At 46.6% G+C, this 21,463-nt stretch overlaps 4 protein-coding genes across 5 annotated transcripts in view; 1 reads left to right on the top strand and 3 right to left on the bottom strand.

The window, feature by feature from the left end:
* The first annotated feature begins 858 nt into the window (after positions 1–858).
* On the top strand, positions 859–4,614 carry LOC9630195 (zinc finger CCCH domain-containing protein 22). Of its 2 annotated transcripts, none has more exons than XM_024666329.1 (9): positions 859–2,319; positions 2,524–2,691; positions 2,752–2,931; positions 2,995–3,065; positions 3,119–3,454; positions 3,514–3,649; positions 3,702–3,910; positions 3,980–4,044; positions 4,109–4,614. In XM_024666329.1, the coding sequence occupies exons 1-9, from the start codon at positions 1,337–1,339 to the stop codon at positions 4,250–4,252; spliced, it is 2,292 nt and encodes a 763-aa protein (XP_024522097.1). In that variant the 5' UTR covers positions 859–1,336; the 3' UTR covers positions 4,253–4,614. The 2 variants fall into 2 exon arrangements, with proteins under 2 accessions (XP_024522097.1, XP_024522098.1); XM_024666330.1 differs by having other exon boundaries at positions 862–2,319; positions 3,705–3,910; positions 4,109–4,597.
* Positions 4,615–4,979: 365 nt separating this feature from the next.
* LOC9630194 (pentatricopeptide repeat-containing protein At4g02750) lies at positions 4,980–8,407 on the bottom strand. Its single transcript, XM_024666346.1, has 2 exons — positions 5,329–8,407; positions 4,980–5,265 (listed from the first exon to the last, which is right to left on the bottom strand). Exon 1 carries the CDS (start codon positions 8,337–8,339, stop codon positions 6,078–6,080), a length of 2,262 nt encoding a protein of 753 aa, XP_024522114.1. The 5' UTR covers positions 8,340–8,407; the 3' UTR covers positions 4,980–5,265; positions 5,329–6,077.
* LOC112343215 lies at positions 5,041–6,051 on the bottom strand. The gene is made up of 2 exons (XM_024666333.1): positions 6,001–6,051; positions 5,041–5,940 (listed from the first exon to the last, which is right to left on the bottom strand). The coding sequence occupies exons 1-2, from the start codon at positions 6,049–6,051 to the stop codon at positions 5,041–5,043; spliced, it is 951 nt and encodes a 316-aa protein (XP_024522101.1).
* LOC9630193 (UDP-glycosyltransferase 85A3) overlaps positions 8,373–21,463 on the bottom strand; it is a 19,800-nt gene continuing 6,709 nt past the window's right edge. Inside the window, exon 2 of the mRNA XM_024666347.1 lies at positions 8,373–9,335. Within this exon, the coding sequence (XP_024522115.1) occupies positions 8,419–9,335 (917 nt within the window). The 3' untranslated portion in view covers positions 8,373–8,418. The remainder of the gene's footprint in view (positions 9,336–21,463) is intronic.

The raw sequence follows: 21,463 nt of genomic DNA, 5'->3' as shown, positions 1-21,463 counted from the left end.
ATGCGGAGAATTAGGGTTTCTGGGGAGTGAGCGTTGATGGGTCGCTTTCTGCTGAGATTCTCACTCCATGCGCGGTCATTTATGCCAGCCCCACACACTCACGAGTCAGGCCTGCCTCTTTTGAGGACCCACAAAGACAAGCAAACACCACAGAGGAGAGAGGAGAGAGGAAAGAGAGTGGCTTTCTTTCTTTTAGGGTGTAATATTATACCTTAGCTCCCATGAAATCATACAACACAGTCATGCAAACAATTGAATGCCAGGAATTTATTGACTGCTTTTGTCTATAGTACAACACCCGCCCAAAGTATGATAGGAAACATGGCATTCCTCCGTCTTTTCTTGCCTTTAGATATTTTTAATTTTCTTTTCTTTTCGTTTTTCTATAAATTTTTTTTGTATTTTCTGGAGAGGAAGCGAGAACTCTGCTGCCGCTGTTGATGTTACAAACACCATACTATTAAATGCGTGCGGCCAAGAGCGCTACCAAATCTTCAACTGAAGTTTTTGTTTCAAGTCAGTGCGAGCATAAGAAAAGGTGGCGGTGGTTAGACTCGTGATTAAATGCGTGCTTTAGCGTAAGCCACACGTACGCGCCGTAGATCCTCCGGATCACCAAACCATGCCACTCACTCATTTCACTTTACTTTGAACAAAAAGATCCAGCCAACAGCAAACAAAATTCGTCCTCCGGGTAGAAACCCTAGAAATCTACGCTAGGAACTGAAGATGCCTACACACATTTCCATACAAAAGTTGGTGGGGCATGTACCGTGACGTACCAGTGCGCGTCTTGCCCTAATTTAATAACACCAAATGATTGGAGCCCCTTAAGGCCCTTGCAATTTGCCCTTTCTGGGCATTTTGTTCCTTCTAATAGTTTAGTTCTCTCTCTCTCTCCTCTTCTCTCTTCTCTCTTCTCTCCTCATTGATCGGCTGCGGCACCCTAGCGACCTGCCTCGCTAGATTCTTTCGCTCGCGCGCGGGATTGATTGCCAATGACGTCCATCGCCGCTCCATCATCGCCCCCGGCCGCGCGAGCCGCCGAATCCCCTACTTCTCCGGCCGAGCAAATCGATCCACCAGAGTAGTGGGGTGATTCTAGAAGAGAGGGCAATGGAATGGGATCGTGGTCGCCGGCGGACGAAGAATCGCGCAGAACCCACTTGAGAGTGGAGCGAATCTCGACTTGGGTCGCGCGAATCTTCCCGATCCATCCCTGTTTCGAGCTCCTGGGCCACTAATCTTGCCTCGCAAAGCAATGCCTCCTCTCGCAATCGCAATTCCTCCTCTCTATCTCTAGATCGCTCACAAGCAAAGGGGAATCTCTCGAGCTATGGACGCCTACGAAGCCACCCAGCTCGTCTTCGCGCGCGTCCAGGCCCAGGATCCAGAGAACGTCTCCAAGATCATCGGCTTGATGCTACTCCAGGACAGGAGCGAGCAAGAAATGGCGAGGCTGGCTCTGGGCTCCGACGCTCTCCTCCAATCCGCCATAGCGAAAGCAAGAAGAGAGCTTGGGCTATTCGCCGCGAATCCCCATCCTGGCCTCTCAGATCAACACCATCACCACCGACAACACTACCACCAGCAGAGAATCAATCGCCCAAGTCTCCTCTTCATCCCAGAGGGAGGCACAGTATCCTCGTCTCCCAGCAATCTCTTCCAGCCCACCCCCAGCCCCGACGAATTCGCCACCGACCAATGGCTCCTGAATCACAACCACCAGTTCCAGCTCCACCAAGATCCCCTCCTCAAGAACACGTCGCGATTCTCCACCTCTTCCTCGCCAGCAGCAGATGCCCAGAGGAGGCATTTGCAGCAGCTCCAGTTTCCAGCCTCGCACTATCCCTCCTCGCACGATCTGGCGATGGCGCTCACTTGCAAGCCCTGCCTCTACTACTCCAAAGGCCACTGCAAGCGCGGGACTAGCTGCCGGTTTCTTCATGGCACCGGATCTAGCGCGACCGTCACCGGCAATGGCAGCAACGGATCCATCCCCTCTCCCGGCGGCTGTAGCCAGTGTTCTTCGCCAGCTCCATCTTTTGACGATTTGCTGGGATGCTCGCCGAATTCCTCCTCGCCCAGCAGTCCATCGTCGGGATCTCTCGAGCGGCTGGAGATGGAGCTCCAGGAGCTGCTGCGAGGGCGGAGGACGCCAGTGTCGATCGCGTCGCTGCCCCAGCTCTACTTCGAGAAGTTTGGGAGGGCGCTGCAAGCACAGGGCTATCTCACCGAGAGCCAGCGCCATGGCAAAGCTGGATGTAGCCTCACCAAGCTCCTCGCGCGGCTCAAAGGGAGCGTAGCTCTCATCGACAGGTAAACACGTCAAAAATCCATTTTTTTCTGCTCGATCTGGATCCACCCTTGCATTGTTCTTCGATCTTTGATCTTGTCTGCTGGTTTGGTTCTCTTCTCTTCCCATTGTTTTCTCGTTGGTTGCTGGGATTTCTCCATTGTTCCTGGGATTCTTTTGGTGGTAACTAAGTAAATGGTTGGTTTCTTTTTTCTTTTCCTGCGAAGACCCCACGGCCAGCATGCAGTAGTTCTTGCGGAAGACGCGCAGAGATTCGTGGGGTATAGAGCCGATCGCGACGATCTCAAGGACGTGAATCCCAGCTCTAGGCAAATCTACCTCACTTTCCCGGCCGAGAGCACCTTCACGGAGGACGATGTTTCAGCACACTTCAGGTAGATCAATTCTAGTGTTTTTCTTTCTTTTCTTGCTCTCTAAACGAAGTTTTTGTGTAGATCTTATGGTCCAGTCCAGGATGTTCGAATTCCATACCAGCAGAAGCGAATGTTTGGATTCGTCACCTTCATCTATCCCGAGACTGTCAAGGCGATACTGTCCGAAGGGAATCCTCACTATATCTGCGGTGCTCGTGTTCTCGTCAAGCCATATCGCGAGAAAGCTAAGCTCGGTGAAAGGTAAGAGAGCTCTCTCTCTCTTTTCCTACGTTCCTCGTTCTGACGTAGCAAAATTTCTACCAGAAAGCAAGCCGAGAAGATCGATCCGCTACGCTTGCAGCTTCGCGGCTTGGGTGGCAAAGACTTCATGCAAGGTAATACATGTTCTTTGAGATCGATCGAGTTTACCAAAGGCTGTGTGCTCCAGATCCGAGCTTCTACGATGTTCTTGCGAGGCGATTCGAGGAGGAGCGATACCTGGAGTTGGAACGAAGACGAGTCATGGATTTCCATTCGCTCCGAGCCCGTGCTGCCGAGGTAGAGGCTGCGGAGGCTGTGACAACCGCAAAGTTACTACTGCTCGACGAGCAAGAGAGGAAGCTAAACAGCACCGCTTCCACGACCAACCTCAATGGAGTTCACGTTAGCTTGGACTCCCCCGAGGTTCCTGGAACTCCACGAATCATGGAGCACAACAACAGTGGCAGTAGCAGTAGCAGCAGCTATGGGAATGGGATGAACGAAGCCGTGCTAACACTGGAAGGTTGGAATTTGTTTTGTTTGGATCTTCTCTGGCGCTAAGTTTTCGAAATGATCGAGCAGATATGCAGCAGTTCCAGTCGAGCAATCCCTTCGGATTCGTCATGGACGTGCTGGAGGGTGAAGGTGGCGATGAGAGTGAAGCTCTTCATCCACTTCCCGATGATGCTACGCACAAATACGACGAAGATCTTGTGACGTAAGTCACAGTCATATGATAGAACTTGATTACTCACTTTGGAAACTTCTAGCAGCGCCGATGGGAATGGACACAACCTACCCGAGAGTCCATTCGCCAGCCCGCATCACAGCGAGAACTCTTCCAACTCGCACATACCGGAAGAACACCACGATCAACCTCCATCTCTGTCAATCGAAGAGAAGATGATGGGGCTGGATCTCAACGAAGTTTTCAACCTCGCACCGCCGTCCAACGACATCATTTGCTGCATTTGTCTCAGTAAGTCCCACTCTCACAAATTGTTGTAACAATCCAAGCTTACTTCGTTTCTTCCTGTTCTTCGTCCAGAGCACTGCGTAGAGCCATCCAAACTGGAATGCAGCCATACCTTTTGCGTGCAGTGTATCCTGAAGGTAAAAATCTCTCTTTTCTCTCTCGACTTTAAGCTTTGCTCATCGTTCTCTTCATTTTTTCCAGGTTATCAAAGGATCAAAGGATGAATGTCCAATCTGCCGACAACACATAGGCAGCCAAGTATACAAAATCTTACAAAACAGGGATTTACAGTCCTGGCTCTCCCCCACAGCACTAAGTCACAGAATCCCGCAACACATATGGTAGGAAGAACAGCAACAAAACAGCGAAAAGAAGAAAATTTACCAACACCACAACACAGCAAAACAAGAAAGATCACAGCAACAACGGGGTTTGAGTCCTTTCAATCAATCAATCAATCGAAAGCACCAACACAACTTGACCGATGAGAGAACTTTACAGCAACAAATACACCAGAAAGTTTTTCTTTTTTCTTCTTACGAGGCTCATCTCATACTTTCTAGCTAAATAACACAACTCGATCATACACAGGACGACACAACCAGATAAATCTCTTTTTCTTCTCTTTATATATGATGGGAGAGGCCCAATCTTTCGAAAAAAATCAATATACGAGACTATATGGTGCAAGAGATTGCGCTTTGTGACGTTGAGAGTTTTAATGGAGCCGGTTTCTTTTGGCGATGCTGGAAACCAATGTGTGGATCGTCCACTTCCAAAACACCAGGACCTTTGGCACTATGGAAAAGATCGCTATCACGAAGAACTATATAATCTTTGATAGAGTGACACCCGGGATCATATAATAATAACAGTTCCATTCCATGATCTCACTCCAAAAGTGTTGTGTCAAGGCAACAGCCTTCCCCTTGTTCGCTTGTCCAAGTTGAAAGTTTTGTGTGTCCCGCATTACATGAGACACGGACTTCACTTGGCATGTGAAACATCACATTGGTTGTCGCCTTTAAACAAAACAAAAAAAAAGAAGAAAATCGCAACTTTTTTACAAATATAATAGTATATTTGTTCCTTTGTATTATAATAATGAGAATCAAATAATTTTTTTCGTGGATCTACTCGAAAACGTGGATCTTAAAAGTGGATTCGTCCACCACCTCAAGAACAAGCGCATCCCCGACTTTAATCTTCTCAGCCCTTGCAAAGCCTCTCCATCCACCGCTCACGACATGCCTGGCAGCCAGCCACCGCGCCGGGAACCTCTCGTCCCTGGAATTCACGAGCATCACAGCGGTATCGACCTTGGGCATGAAAGCCTCCGAGAATTGCTTGTGCACAATCTGCAAGATCACAACAAAGTTTCTTAAGAGCAAGAGATGGCGTGGCGGAAGAACAACGCTAACCAGGTAGTAAGTTGGATCGAGTGTACTCTTTGTGGTCGCCAAGAGAACGCTCGGATTGGAGCACTCGAATTTAGAGGCTGCTGCGATTGCCGATTCGGAGGAAACGGTGCGGCTGGAGCAGCTGAGGGTCACCTTGATGAGCTTCTTGGCTGTGGATTTCTCGCTGCCCACTGTCGTCTTTGCTCGCTTCTTGAGAGGAACTTCCGGATGATCCATGCTTCTCTTGAGGATGTTGCCATTATCAATTATCTCGTGATAGTCATCAGCAGTGATTCTATCCCTGGTTTCCTGCTTACAATTATTGCCACTGTTAACTTCGCTTCCGAAAGGATTGTTTGCCTTGGCAATGTCACAGGACTGGGATTTCTTTCTCTCGCATCCATCTCCGCCGTAGATGGTCACCAGAACATTGGACGGCTGGATGCGCTTCATCACCACAACATCGTCCAAGGATAGCTCGTTGTCCAGGCAAAAAGATCTCCATCCCTTGTCCAGCAGGAAATCGCCCGAGTCCTCCCGGATCGCCACGCTCCACGACGATCCGCTGGAAGTCGCGAGCGTCAAATTCGCGGGCACCACGCCATCTCCATCGAGAAACCCTTCCGGAACCACCTGTTTGATCAATCAAGATCAATCGATCCAGAACTGTAGCGAGAGATGTAGATCGCTTACGCAAGTGTGTAGATTCTCCTTCGCCTTGATGGCCTTGCAGAAAGTAGCCATTCTTTCTTCCAGAAAGAAAGGCTGCGTTACCCAATTTGTTTTAGGGTTCTTGCCAGTCTCTTCTTCTTCCTCTCGCTGGAAAGATTCGCGAGGATCAAATACGGCGCGGCGCTGCTAGGATCGATCCCCGCCACGCGCTCCGCCACCCTCGCGCCACGCTCCCGATCCCTGTGCACATCGCAAGCGCCCAGCAAGCTCACGAGCTCCACAAGATTGGGCTCGTAAGGCATGCTCTCGATCAGCTCCTCCGCCTCCGCCAGCAGCCCAATCTTCCCCAGCACATCGATCATCCGGCAGTAGTGCTCGCGCAGAGGCGCCACACCGCAATCGCTCTCCATCCGCGAGAGGTAGCGGCATCCATGGCTGAGCAATCCAATGTGGCCACACGCGGTGATGACGCTCATCAATCCGGCCTCGTCTGGCTTGAATCCCTCCAGCTCCATCTCCTGGAATGCGATCACGGCCTCGCGGCGGTGGCCCGAGTGGGCGTAGGCGGTGACTAGGGCATTCCAGGAGAGAACGCTGCGCTGGGGCATCCTCTCGAAGAGATCTCTCGCCTCGCGGATATGCCCGTTCTGGGCATATGCCACCACCACCGCGTTCCAGGACACGTGGCTCTTTCGACGGATACGATCGAACGCCAGCTTGGCCTCCGCCAGGCAGTGGTTGCTACCATAGCCCGACACCATTACGGTCTGGGATACAGTGGTGGACTCCTCCGCTTCCGCTGTAGCTCCGCTATCTCCGCCGCTTCTACCGCCATTACCACCAAGCGTCGCGTAGAGCGACTCGGCACTGGAGAGATAGCCCTGCTGGGCGTAAGCGGCGATGAGGGCGTTGGCGGAGGCGGCGCTGTGGCGGGGCATCTGGTCGTAGATGCTCTTAGCATCTTCCAGATGCCCATTCTGGGCATATGCTGCCACCATGGCGTTGAAGCTGACGAGGCTCCAGCGTGGCATGGCGTCGAATATTCGCTTGGCGTGTTCTAGCCGGCCGTGCTGGGCGTAGCCCGTGATCATCGCGTTCCAGGTGACAACGTCGCGCTGGGGGATCTCACCGAAGAGTTTCTCCGCAAGGGAGAGATTCCCACCGTGCTGCGAGAGCCCCGCGATCATGGCGTTCCAGGAGATCGCGTCGTGGCGCGGCATTGAATCGAACAGGTGCTGCGCTCGATCCAGATCCCCCTGCTGCGTGTAGATCGCGAGGATCGAGTTGCAAGACACCACGTCTCGCTCGGGCATCGCATCGAACAGCCGCTGGGCTTCATCGTGATCGCCGCTCAGTGAGAATGCCGAGATCATCGAGTTCCACGACACGAGATCGCGCTGCTTCATCTTGTGATCGAAGATGGTCTTCGCCTCATCGATGCGATCGTTGTCGCCGTAGGCCACCAGGATCGTGTTCCAGAGCGCGGTGCTCACCAGAGGAGTGGAATCGAAGATAGCTTGCGCTCGATCGACGTTCCCAAGCTCGCTGTGAGCGGAGATCAGAGCATTCACAGACACGAGATCTCGCTCAGGCATCTCGAGAAAGAGCTTCTCCGCCTCCTCGATCGATCCATTGTGAGCAAATCCCGCAATGAGAGTGTTCCACGACACTAGATTCTTCTCTAGCATCGTGTCGAAGATCTCTCTCGCTTTTTCCAGATGCCCGGATTGAGCATTTGCGTGAATCATAGCAGTCCACGTAACTACATTCCATCTGGGCATTCTTGCGAAAACATTCTCGGCATCTATCAAACTATCGTTTTGGGCATACGCTTGTAACATTGCGGTCCAAGAGATCACATCTCTCTCGGGCATGGTATCAAAGAGAAGCTTCGATTCCTGAAAATGCCCGTTCTGGGCATATGCTGTGAGCATCGCGTTCCAGCAAACGAGATTCTTGGGCAAGGCACGATCAAAAACCAGCTTAGCGGAATCCACGTCGCCCTCTTGGCCATAGGCGACGATCATGATCGTTGCCGCAACAGCGTTTTTGAGCGGCATCCCCGCGAAGAAATCAATTGCCCGAGCGAGATCCCCATTCTGGGCATAAGCAGCGAGCATGATCGTCCAGGAGAAGAGATTGGGGGATTGGATGGAGTCGAAGATCTTGCGCGCCTCTTCGATGCTGCCACACACGGCATACATTTTGGTGGTCATGTTGAGGAGGTATGTGTTGGTGGCATGGTTGCTGTGGAGAATTTGCGCGTGGATTTGCCGGCCCTTGATCAAGTCTCGCGACTGAGCGCAAGCATTGAGCAGTGCCGCCAGATCATCCTGCTCCTTCCTTGCCACCCCAAACATTGGTGGGGCATTTCTAGAACTAATGACAGAATCTTAGCCGCATCTTAAACTTCTTTGAATGAATGAGTGAAGATCTTCTTTACAAGGCAAGGCTCTCCACGAATTTCTTGAGGTTCGCATGAGAAGGACCTCCGGGAGAAGCAGCCTTGACAGCCAATGCTCGAATCTCCATCGCCCTGGCTTTCAATCTCCTGCCTTGCTCTCCCTCCATGATCGCCCTCACTTTCTCTTCCACCTCTTCTCTCGGCGCAAATCCATCCTTCCCTCCAGATCTCGAGAATGCTATTCCCGTGCCCTCGCCTTCCAGCACCAGCTTGGCATTCGTGTTTTGCTCAAACATAGATGGCCACCCCAGCATTGGCACTCCACACGCCAAGCTCTCGAGCATGGAGTTCCATCCGCAGTGAGTGAGAAAAGCCCCTGTTGATTCGTGCTGCAAGATCTCTAGCTGCGGCGCCCAGCTCACGAACAATCCTCTCCCGCCAGTCCTGCTCATGAAACCTTTGTAGAACTCCTCGTCCATGCCAAGAATCGAGTTTGATCGTATCACCCAGAGGAAAGGAACATTGCTTGCCTCCAATCCCAGCGCGATCTCCTCGAATTGCTTGGCAGTCATGAAGGAGAGGCTTCCAAACGAAACATAGAGGACCGAGCCACGATCACGCTCGTCTAGCCATGGAAGACAAGATTCATCCGGAGTTCTCAGGTTTACCTCTTGCAATCCAGTCGAATCGATCGCCTCTCCCTTGAGAGGAAACAATGGTCCAACCGGCACGAAATTCTCCCCGAATCCTTCCCTCATCGCTTCGAAAATTCGCGGCTCGATGTCGTGGACAGAGTTTATCAGAAACCAAGAATCCAGTGTGATCCTCTTGGAGCGATACAGTGATTGTTCTTCCCCGACTTTCTGGAATTCTCCGTCGTGCATGAAGAGTGGAATGTCTTGCGATCTTAGCTCCATTCCAGGGATGTAAGAAATCAGCTTTTCATCTCCCGCTGGCACCATAGAAATCCCAAGTTTTCTTAGAACACACTTCTAGATCAATCAAAGCTTCACCTTTGACAGGAACGTCTCCCATCTCCAGGAGCTTTGGAACGTGGAATTCGATGGCAACCCAAGCAGCGTTTCCCGGCCAAAAGCTCGCTCCAGCCAATCCAGCCTTCTTTGCAGCGTGTGGAGAACTGAGATGGTAAAAGTCCGAGACGACACACGCGACTCTGGGGCTGTCTCGATCGATCCGGGACAAGAGCTCCGCGAGTGGATCCTCCATTCGGAAGATGGCCTGGGAGAAGGCGGCCTGCGCGTCGAAGCCATTGGGAACTCGCATGTCCATAGAGATGGACTCGAGGCGAATGTCGTGGCCATTACTCACAGGATTGTCCTCGCTCTTCCAGGACTGCTGCAAGGTTTCGTGGATGCTATCAACGTTGATGATGGTCACAGTGACTCCGAGGAGCGCCAGCTTGCGGGCGAGATAGATGATTGGAATGACATGTCCCTGTGCTGGAAGTGGGATAAGAACAAACGTGAAGTTTCTCGTGAGAGCCCATGGATGATGATTAGACCAAGAAACAAAGAAGAAACTTTTCAAAGAGGAAGTTTTGATGGATCGTTTGAAATACCAGCACTTATGGGCTGAATTGGACATTGTTCTTTCCTCTACGTCTTGTCTTTCGCTAATAATTGTATGATTGGCAATAGAAACCATACAGTCCAACAGGTGGCCGTATTGTGGTAAAATTTAGTGGTGAGAATTCTATGTAGCAGACACGTATCCTTATCTTATCTGTCGCACGAAAACTTCCTACTCTAAATCAGACAAAGAGAAGAGACAAAGTTGAACTACTAAAGATTTATTTTATTTAAGATAGGTTTAAGTTTATAAAGGTTTTTAATTCCTTCTAAAAACCTTTAAAGCAAAGTATAGTAGCTTTTTAACAAAATCCCATCTGCTTGGCAGCTTCTTTTGTGGCTGCTTCTTTTGTGGAAGATTGTGTAGATCAAATTCCTCACACTCTGAGTGACGAGTGGAAGTCCTCTCAAAAACTTTCAACTTGCATTGAGGCGCTAGCGTTAACTTCCCTTCGTTCTTCACATCAAAGTATTTGATCGTCAACTCTCGCGATTTAGGGTTGGGCTTGTCCTGGTCATAGTGTCCCATTGGAAACCACCACTGGCAGGGATACTCTATGTTGCCCCACAACCGGAACTTGTAGTACCGAAGATTGGATCGAACAATTGCTTTCGTGACAAGAGTGTCCTTGGAAAGCTGGCCGACTTTAAAAGGTTTTTGATAGTCCACATGTTGAGGATTGACGTATTTCAACTCCAACTCCTCCACGGGCTTTTGGGCATTGTCCTTGCCATAGAAACTCACAATTGTAGATACCTCAAATCCAGAGAGAGGTTTGACAAGGATGAATCTCAGCTTGGTGAGCTTGAATCTTGCTTCTCGACCTGTTTTACCCAAAAACTTCCACTCTCCATCTTGCTCCTCTTTCCCAAATACTTCACACTCAAGATTGTTGGTGTTGGAAGAGAATAAAATCCTCTCCACTTTCATTACCCTTGGGAGTTCTACAACTAATTCTTTGCTACGTCCCATGAGAATCCTATCAAACCCTAATTCTTGGAACTGTTATATAGAAGTTTCACAAAAGGTAGCGAGGTTTCGCCTGCTCCGGGCAAGGGTGAAAGAAATTCACAGGACTTTGAGCAGCCACCATAGCTCCAATGTTTTCCTTGTGGGGCCATGGGACGTGATGATACGACATTATGCAGCTGATGGGAACTTGGATCAAACCCAGGAACTGTTTGATCGAATGCCCGAGAAGAATGTAGTGGCATGGACTGTGATGATACCCACACAATGTTTTCCTTGTGGGGCTTTGATCGCAAATTAGAGTTGTTTGACAGGAGAGAGAAATCTGGTTTTTTGGGGTGCTCTGATATCAGCCTATGAAGCACACGACTGGCTGGAAGGAGCGAAGCGTTTTTTTATGCGATGGAGAAACCAAACATTTTGTGTGTACACTGCGATGAACACTGCATATGCCAAAGCTGGGGTAAATGAAAATGCCTAGAGGATGTAAGCTCTCATGCCTGAGAAGGACGTAGTCGCTCAGACTACAATCGTTTGCTCACAATGGTGTTGTCAAGAAGGCAACGAAGATCTTTGATGTAATCCTTGACAAGGATGAAAGGAGCATGTATGGGAAATGCCGTAGCCTGCTGGACGCCGTCACAGTCTTCGTCCGAGCCGACTGCGATGATCACGGCCTTTGGAAACAACCAGCACTGCCGCGAGGCCATCCAAGCTCTCGCTGGAATGGACTTGGAAGGCGTGGAAGCCAACCATGTCGGGGTCACTCCTCTCGAAGAAGCCAACCAGGCGAGCCTCCACTCCCAGAAGCTTTCTCGTCCAGATGTTTGCGAGGTGTGGATCACTGCCCAGTGCCGAGGCTGTCTTTCGGCAAATCCCTCCACACGTAACTTCTTACGACGCCATGGTCGCGGCCTACCCTCGAGCCGGTGAGGCCCAGGCGGCCATTCGGACATTCGAACTCATGAACAGTGAGTGACAAAAGCCCCGGTTGATTCGTGCTGCAAGATCTCTAGCTGAAGCGCCCAGCTCACAAACAATCCTCTCCCGCCAGTCCTGCTCACGAAACCTTTGTGGAACTCCTCGTCCATGCCAAGAACAGAGGAAAGGAACCTTGCTTGCCTCCAATCCCAGCGCAATCTCCTCGATTTGCTTGGCAGTCTTTTGCCTTTTGCCGCTTCCTCCATCCCGGATCCGAACAAAACCTTCTCCACGTCCACTTTCGTCTCGGGCACTGGTGACAGCACCTGGCGAGCTGAGCTCCCGACTAGGTTTCCATCCTTCACTTTCACAGCATTTACACTGAGACGTCGAGCTCTCAGTAGCTTTCCCCAAACTCTCCTGTTCTCTGTTGCTATGGAGCAATCATCCTTTCTCCCAGGGTCACACTCAAAAGCATCGATTCCGGAGGCTTTTGGCTGAGCGTCAAAGCCGCTTGTTGGAGCAGTGCGCAAATATCCTTGTGGAAGGCCTGTAAAGATTCCTGCTTCTCTAGTGTCACTGGCGGAGAATCTTGTGCTGGACGTCTGGACAAGGTGGTGGCGGGGTGGAGTGTGTGGTGGCGGAAGCGATGCTGGACTAGGTGGTGGCGGAGCTGGAGTGTATGGTGGTGGCGGAGTTGGCGGTGATGGGGATTTCTCTCCACCATTTGCCCTCGTGTAAGTTCTCGCTCTTTCCTCTTTGCTGAATTTTCATGAATCCATTGTTGTGATTTTTGTGGTTCTTCCAGCTCACAAGAATTTGTCATCTGATCAAACTCTCATGCTGGATTTGGTGCTGTGGACTGTCGATGATCCGCCACCAGTGCATCTCTTCGTCACCTCCAAGGACAGTGATCTCTCTAGTGCGTTGCACTCGCTGCGGATGAAGAACTACAACGTTCTTCTGGCATGCAACTCTCGTGTGGCCTTTGCCACAGCTTCGGCAGTATGGCAGTGGGGTAAGCTCGCTAGAGCAGAAGGCCTGGTAGCACAGACAATCGTGAGCAGCATCCATCGCTCACCCGGGAGTTTTTATAAATTCGTCACTGCCACCATCTTCTCCTCCACTATCATTTACGCTGCCAACGCTACTTTTACCTTTGTCTGCCTCGTTCCACAAGCGAGGCTTGCTCCACGAGGTGGACACGCTCATCAAAGCCATGAAAGCAGCGGAGATTGTTGTAGGATTCCTGGCCTACATGTTTGGTGAGTATGGTGTAAACTGTGACTTCTGGTTTAAATCTTCGGACCTTTGCTTTGTCTAACATCATAGGTAATAATCATCACTGCAAATGAAAGTCCAGTCTTATGGCAATAGATGGCAGCTCTGGAGCACACAGGATTCCACTGGAGATATGGCATCTTTGATAAACCCTAAACCCTCGCAAGATAGGAAGCTTTTAAGCGCTGGGATATCGCATTTGGACGAGGAGATTCACAATGTAGACGTTGTTCGTAACATGTTCCTTCAAAAGTGTGGATCTTGCAAGCATTGCTTAGATCTTTGGTGTTGCCACACCACAGGATTCCAAGGCATGGCAAATGCAGGAGCTCTAGTGATGCACGCTGCATATTTGACTCCATTCGTGCCCCAGACTCCTTTTCATGGAAAATCCTGCTCCAAGATTACATTCATAATCATCAGCTTTGCACGCTTTTTATTCCGTGCCCGGGAAGAATGTAGTGACATGGAATGTTGGCAAATTACGTCGCAAGGCTTGTTTTTGATCGAATTCTAGTGTGGAACGTAGTTTGCATGAGCTACCTTGTATGCTATTGTCACTGGATTCACAATCTCTTTGATTCAATGCCTCAAAGAAACCTTGTCTCGTGGACAGTTTTCTTAGCATGGAATGTTATGATCACTACATATGCCAAAAGAGAAGCAAAGTGCTTGTTTGACACCGTAGAAGTTCTAAAGGAATTACATTATCAGAGTGTATGGGCAAAATGGACACTTGGACGAGCGCTTGGGCGTTGTTTAGACTGTTTACAGCCAAACATCGTGACCAGGAACGTTCTTATCGTGTCATTTACCCAGAATCTACATGGTGATCTGTCCATTCAGCTTTTTAAAGTCTTGAATCTGGAAGGATTCAAGAGTTTCATGGGCCTTTCGATCGTTTGCTGCCACCTTGTGCTGGTAATCCCTACTAGAGACACACTAGCTCCAATGGTTTCTGACTACAATCTAAGTCCCAAGTGAGATCACTATTGCTGCTTGATCAGTGTTCTTGCGGGCTCTTGGATGATGCTGAGGAGATCATAAATATAATGCTATTAATTCCAGATGTTTCCAATTGGGGATGTTCGTGATTTCCTGTAAGATCCACTCTGTATAAGTTGAAAGGAGTGTTGGTGCTGCTTGCAATGCCATTGTGATTGATCCTAAGCACAAATATTATTCCGTTTTTTTTAATTTTCTTATAATGAAGCATGGGAGATTCCAAAGTTCATCTAAGTCTTCTCACCCTAAGGAAAATCTGGAAAGTTTTCTAAAGGCACAAACTTTTTCTGCAGCCAAACTAATATCTCTTGGAGTGTTAGAAGACCAACATAAGTTATTCATATCTTTGAATTTATTTTTACTCACCTCATATATACCATGTGAAGATTGAAATCTGTGCCACCAACCTTGATTCATTGCATTTAAAAGTAACAATGTGATTTTTAAAGTCAATAATTACCACATGCTTATCATCCCTAAGAAATATAGTCTCAGAAGAGCTTTTCATATAACACTGAATTTTCTCCTCTCTAGAAACTTTCCAAATTTATAAGATAAATCTTCAATTCCATATCCTTCTTTCAATTGATCATTTGCACATGGTCTTATTAAAAAATACATGTAACTGTGAACTATAGGGAGCTTAAGTTTTTTTACCAGATCAAGTGATATGCTTGATATTTGACAACCATTTTCTATTTCAATCATAATTTTGTAGTCATTAATTCTCCCAGGGTAACATACATCATGAAGGGTTTTACAGTTTACCCACTCCAACCTTCTTGACTGAGATAAGTTAATATCATTGGTGAGACATTATCCATCATTATATAAATCCTTGGATATCCATCACAATGACTTTAAAATGTTATATTTATATTATGTTTTTTGTTTAGATTTAGAGTTGCATGTTAGTGTTTAAGTGTAACACATGTCTCTAGAGCATACACAATTCTAATTTTAGTAACTGGTGAGGTTCCGAGTCCAAATGAGTGGAGATTTAGTGGGTTTTTGAGTACTTGAATTATTATAATTCACCTTCTCTAGAATTAAATCATGCTAGTGATCTTAATAATGAACCATCTAGCAAGAAGCTGACATTATATGATATGATATATTGCCCACTAAACAGCTGTGGAGAAACCAAAAAACATACAAAACATATCCTAGTATCAACTTACTATGAAGTGAAGTGATTTGTGATTTTCAATTCAAAGAAGTGCATTATGATTGCAAATATGAGTGATAAAGATGCTCAAAGTTATTTCCTAAAAGGTTTAAATTCACTTTCTCATGATAAACCCTATCATTCAAACTAGGTTACTATTACCCTCAGTTTCCATCACTTGGACCAAAAAAGTCTAACATCCCTTCTTAGCTGCTTTTTGAGTGGCTTTTGCAATCATGAACTTAGCATCTTAATCATTTAATAGAGTTATTAATATAGAATCAAGATATATTTCCAAAGGATTTACTACTAATACTACCTCCTAGCCGTGAGGTTGATTATCGAATTGAGATTGTTCCAAGTTTTAAACCACCTAGAAAAGCTTTATATTACTGAACATCAAGCAAGTGGCTAAACTCAAAAAGTAACTTACAAAGCTTATTGATAAAGGTCATATTCGACCAAGCAAGTCACCTTATGGAGCGCTGATCCTTTTTGTTATGAAAAAGGATAAAACCATAAGGATGTGTATTAATTATTGGGCTCTCAACAAGATTATGGTTAGAAATAGTTATCCTTTGCCTCACATTGATGACTTGTTTAAGCAATTCTTAAACTCTAAGTATTTTACACGACTTGAGTTTTAGTCTAAGTATTATCAAATATGGGTTGTAGATCAAGATATGGAGAAGATAACCTTTAAGATTCTGTACGGATTTTATAAGTTCCTTGTCATGCTATTTGGGTTATGTAACGCTTCAACCACATTCAATATAATGATGGATAGAATATTTAGAGATTATTTTGGACACATTTGTTGTTTTATATATCGATGATATTCTAGTCTTTAGTGAAATGTTAGAGGATCATTTGAAATACTTGGAGCTGGTGTTTCAGAAGTTGCATGAACACAAACTATATGCTAAGGAAAGTAAAATCATGTTTGGACAATTGTAAATGAACTTTCTTGGGCATATGTTGGTGGTGGTGTAATTAAGCTACTTTGCTACATAGCCAAAGCTTATGCCAAAGTAGACTCTTTGGAAAGAAAAGCTCACTAGATTTGATATTGGAATCATCTATAAACCTGGTAAAGACAATATTGTTTCGAATGTATTGAGTTATTAGGCTTAGTTCCAGACAATGTCGGCAATCAGTTTAGACTAGTTGGAGAATGTTCAGGCTTCATATAAAAGTGATCCATTGGCAAAAACAATCTTGCACCGTGCAGAGTTGTCAAAACAAAACCCTAATAGTGAAGCAACAAAGTTGCTAGTTGTGCCAATGTAAAGCTTCACTTCTCAATTCATGATGGGCTTATTTTTTATAAGTAAGAAAGATTATATCTTCTCTCCAAAAATTTGTAACAATTGTTTCTATAGGAACATCATGATATTTTGGTAGTGGGACATAGTGGTAAATGAAAGACTTTTGCTTCATTGAAAAAGGGATTTTTCTAGTCTAGTATGGAAAGTGATATAGCAAATTATGTCCATTCTTACCCTATATGTTAACAATGTAAGCAAAGAACTGAGAAGCAGACTAAGAAGTTGTAGTGCATTCCAACACTGGCATGGCTATTTCAAAGTGTGACACTTGACTTTGTTACTTGCTTACTGAAGTTTAAGGGTTATGATACTTTGATGGTAATTGTGAATTGGTTGTTGAAAATTGCACATTTTATTCCAACTGTGAAAACAATGAATGCTAAGCAAGCAATAGAGCTCTTTTTCCATGAAGTAGTATAGATTTGTAGTCTTCCCAAAGAGATGATCTCAAATAAAGATTTGAGATTTATGGGGAAGTTTTAGGGCACATTATTCTAGTTATTCAGTACTAAGTTGAAGTTTAGTACAACTTATCATCCTCAAACCGATGGGTAGAGAGAACGTGTGAATGCTCAAATTGAGGATTATCAGCAGTACTATGTTGTAATGGACTAATGCGACTGGGTTGAGCATTTGGACACAACAGAAATTTGTTATAACAACATATTTCACAATGCTATTAGTTGTTCTTTATGGGAGATGCTGCAAGGGAATGTTCATAGGGTTCCTTAATAGATTTTAATACCAAAACCAATGTTTGAAGTGTTGGTCTCGGCTGTTGAGACTTGTGTGAAGCAACTATGCCATAGTTGGTCTAGAGCTACTGAGGCAATGGGCAAAGCTTAGGATAAGTATCAACATGGTAAGGATTAGTACCATCACAATGTATCTTATCAAGTGGGAGATTAAGTATAGCTATCTTCCCGAAACTTGAATATTAAGGGATTTTTATCTCAAAAGCTGTTACCAAAATATATTAGACCCTATCAGGTTTTAAAATGAATTGATGATGTATCCTATGGGTTAAATCTTCCATGTCCAATGTTCATAATGTATTTCATGCCAATTTATTGGCTCCATACACTATGGATGTTGCACATCAAGGGGAGATTCATTTGCCACTAGAAGTTCTAAATAGTGAACTTGAATACAAAATTGAAAGCATCTTATCATGTTATCAGAAATGTGGTGGTTATACCAAATACTTAGTTAAGTGGCATTGTTATCCAACTTGTGAATTAACTTGGGAGCCTCTTAGTAATCTTACACGTGCATGTGAGCTTGTCACAGAGTATGAGACTTGTAATAAAAAGTAGCTTTTGTAAATCTTTATAATAAATCTTGCAATCAATAAAGTAATATATTTGAATTAAACATTTCTTTTGTTCATTATTTTTTGGGCAGGCTAATTTCAGCACTTCGGTGCATGGGTACAATCCATAACCATAGGGATAATTATTATAGACTAATCACAAGTCTTTACCTCTCTCTCGTTGACTCATTTTTTGAAAAGGGACATGGTCATGTAAACAACTTCATCTACCAATTTATAATAGTTGTCTAAATTTTCCCAACATGATTGATTTTTTGTTTAGGGGAGTTGAGCCTTTGGCTCTCTCATTATGTCATTGTGGGTAGCAATATATCATTCCTTTGTAAGTCGAGTGATACTCGAAGTAGCAAGGGTGGCTAACTTTATTAGTCATTTCCTTGTTGGTGATGGCCAAAGGGTATTTAAGTCTTAACAACTTTGGATGTCAAGGAAAGTGTAAACGACTAAATTTTCCATTCTACTTTAGTCACTTAACCACACCTCCGACCACTTGGAGGAGTCTCATTCACAACCTCCATAAGTCCAATTCAGGACTTGGGACTTGCTAGCCCTGAGAATGGCATCCATGCCACTCAACATTTGCACTTGGTCCAAGTGCTCCACGTGTCCGATCCCATGACTGACACTCAAAGGTACCACCGACATGGCAGCTTGTTACGCTAAGGCCATGCCCAATCCCTTTTGCCACACTGGTAGTCTAATACCACTTGCATCCCAGTCTTGGCTCTCCAAGACTAGGCAACCCATCCGTGAGTGGTCATCTCAGATCCACTCCTTAGCATCCTTAGGATGCCCACCGACAAGGGGAATAGCCTTCCCCAATATCCCTCTGTCAGTCTCCACTAAGTCCCTTTTTGCCCTTGGCCATGTTTGCCAACACCGCCACTGGATTGAGGCCCACAGGCCCGACCACTAAGTCCCACGGTCCTCTGGGACTTCCTCACCACACGACTGTGTCCTTGGTCACTACCCCAGAGGACTGCTCCTCTTCCTTTCCACAGTCTGGGCCTTTGGGACAACATTTCGGAACACCGTGGCCTTACGCAAGCCACCTGGGTACTCTCCCCGCCTTCCGCCCTTGGGTGCTCTAGCCATGGGCTTAGAGCGAGGTTCTGTTGAGCCACGCCTGGTATCCAAGTAGGTAGTGCCACCCACACTTGGATTGGGAGCATCGGCCAGTCGATCTCTCGGGGGAACTAGAGCCGGCTCTTGAATACTTCACCAAGCTACCCCGCTTGTCGGTCCGTGTTCACTCTAGTCTTGGACTTCCCAATGGTCAGCTCATCACCCAACACTGGGTCTGGCCAAACTGGGCCAAACTGGCCTTTCCTGGCCAAACTGGCTCCACTGGGCTCCAACCCCCACACTCTTCCTACTATACTTTTGGAACCCCCCGCAGCCCCCCCCCCCCCCCCCCCCTGGGGGACGATTGCTTTGGGCTTTCACCCAACTGCCTGTATTAGTATTCGGACTCGGACTCGAACTCAGACTCAGACTCGGTCTCGGTCCCGGATTCGGACTCGGACTCGGTCTCGGTCTCGGTTTCGGTCTCGGTCTCCGTCCCGGTCTCGATTCCATCTCGGACTCCATCTCGGGTCCATCTCGGACTCCATCTCGGGTCCATCTCGGACTCCATCTCAGGTCCATCTTGGACTCCATCTCGGGTCCATCTCGGACTCCATCTCGGACTCCATATCGGACTCCACTTCGGGTCCATCTCGGACTCCATATCAGACTCCACTTCGGGTCCATCTCAGACTCCATATCGGACTCCATCTCGGACTCCACTTCGGACTCCATATCGGACTCCATATCGGACTCCATATCCGACTCCACTTCGGGTCCATCTCGGACTCCATCTCGGACTCCACTTCGGACTCCATATCGGACTCCATATCGGACTCCACTTCGGGTCCATCTCGGACTCCATATCGGACTCCATATCGGACTCCATATCCGACTCCACTTCGGGTCCATCTCGGACTCCATTTCGGACTCCACTTCAGACTTCATATCGGACTCCATATCGGACTCCACTTCGGGTCCATCTCGGACTCCACTTCGAGTCCATCTCGGACTCCACTTCGAGTCCATCTCGGACTCCAACTCGGGTCCGCCTCGGACTCCATCTCGGACACTTCCACGTGTCATGTGTTGGTCCTTTTTGGGTCCCTTTTTGGAGCCTTGCTTATTGGTTGCCTCGTGCTTGCTCCTCGAGCACTTTGTTGGGAGTTCCACTCCCGCTCTTGACCTTCCAAGTCAGAGCTTTTAGTCCAAACGTGTTATGCTCATTTGGCTTTTGCTTCGGCCACTACCACGTGGCACCCTTTCCGGCTCCACTTTGAGGCCTAGGGATTTTGTGTCTCACAGAAAGGTAGTTCAATCATTCATTTAAATTGGTGTGTTTCCCATATAGTGTGCTATCTGTTAAATTTCAGAGTTTCTTCCTTAACAGTTTGCTAGACTCAAATATGTATCGATAAGGACGTTGATTTTCCTCAAAGGGGGAAGAGTGTTGCGAATGTAACTTTGGGTATCAAAAGATACTTATTAGCTAGTCTTTATAGATACTCTCTCCTTACTTCCACAACAGTAGAAGATTGGTATTGTTATTTCCCTTTATAATCTCCACCCAAGCTAGTTGAAAAATTGGTCATCATGTATGCACTTGACCAAATGAACATAAAGATAGAATTTCTAAATGCTATTAGTCAAACATATTTAACTTGGTTAGAGAAACTCACAAACTATGATCTTGCATTTACTAGTGTTGAAAACCCCCATGATATTGAGTTTAGTTCCTTAATATCATTACTTGATAGTTTACCTTGTTCGCTAGACACCCTCGTTATCATGCTTTATGTGTTAGTTCCATTTTAGTACTATATGCTATTCATAGTAAGTATCTAAATCCACTCAAGAAGTATATCTATGGAATATAAAAAGTACTATAGTATTGTTCATGCATTTTGATTCATGATCTAGTGCCATTTCATATTTAGTAAGTTTCACACACAACTCTTAGTACTAAGGGTGAAAGCATAAAGTGTGTGTTCCTCAAGTAGGGGGGGGCGGGGGGGATGGGGGTTCCAACTGTATAGTAGAGATAATGGTTGAAATGCATGGTTAACCACCTGAGGCATTAGTTTGGTTTCTATTAGACTGTGTTACTTCTTGTTCTATGTCCAACTTAGATTTAAGCCTGTAGCATACATGAATTTGGAGTTGAACTCCAAGCCTATTGCACTACAAAACGAGGGTCTAATACAATCCCACGAGCACCAATACCCCATATCTAGCACTTACATGCAAAATGGTGTTAAAAGGTGTCTGATACAATTTTGGTATACTAGTGGTACCCTACCCACTAGAGCAGTATGGAGTTTAGATTTAAACTCAAATTAAATGCAGAACAAGGAGTGACAACCCAACAGAAGCTAAACTAATATCTCAGATGGTCGGATATACATTTAAATCACTATCCC

Source organism: Selaginella moellendorffii, unplaced genomic scaffold (assembly GCF_000143415.4).
Source record: "Selaginella moellendorffii unplaced genomic scaffold, v1.0 SELMOscaffold_139, whole genome shotgun sequence".
In the NCBI taxonomy this organism is placed as follows: Eukaryota; Viridiplantae; Streptophyta; class Lycopodiopsida; order Selaginellales; family Selaginellaceae; genus Selaginella; species Selaginella moellendorffii.
This window is presented reverse-complemented; position numbering and strand designations above follow the sequence as displayed.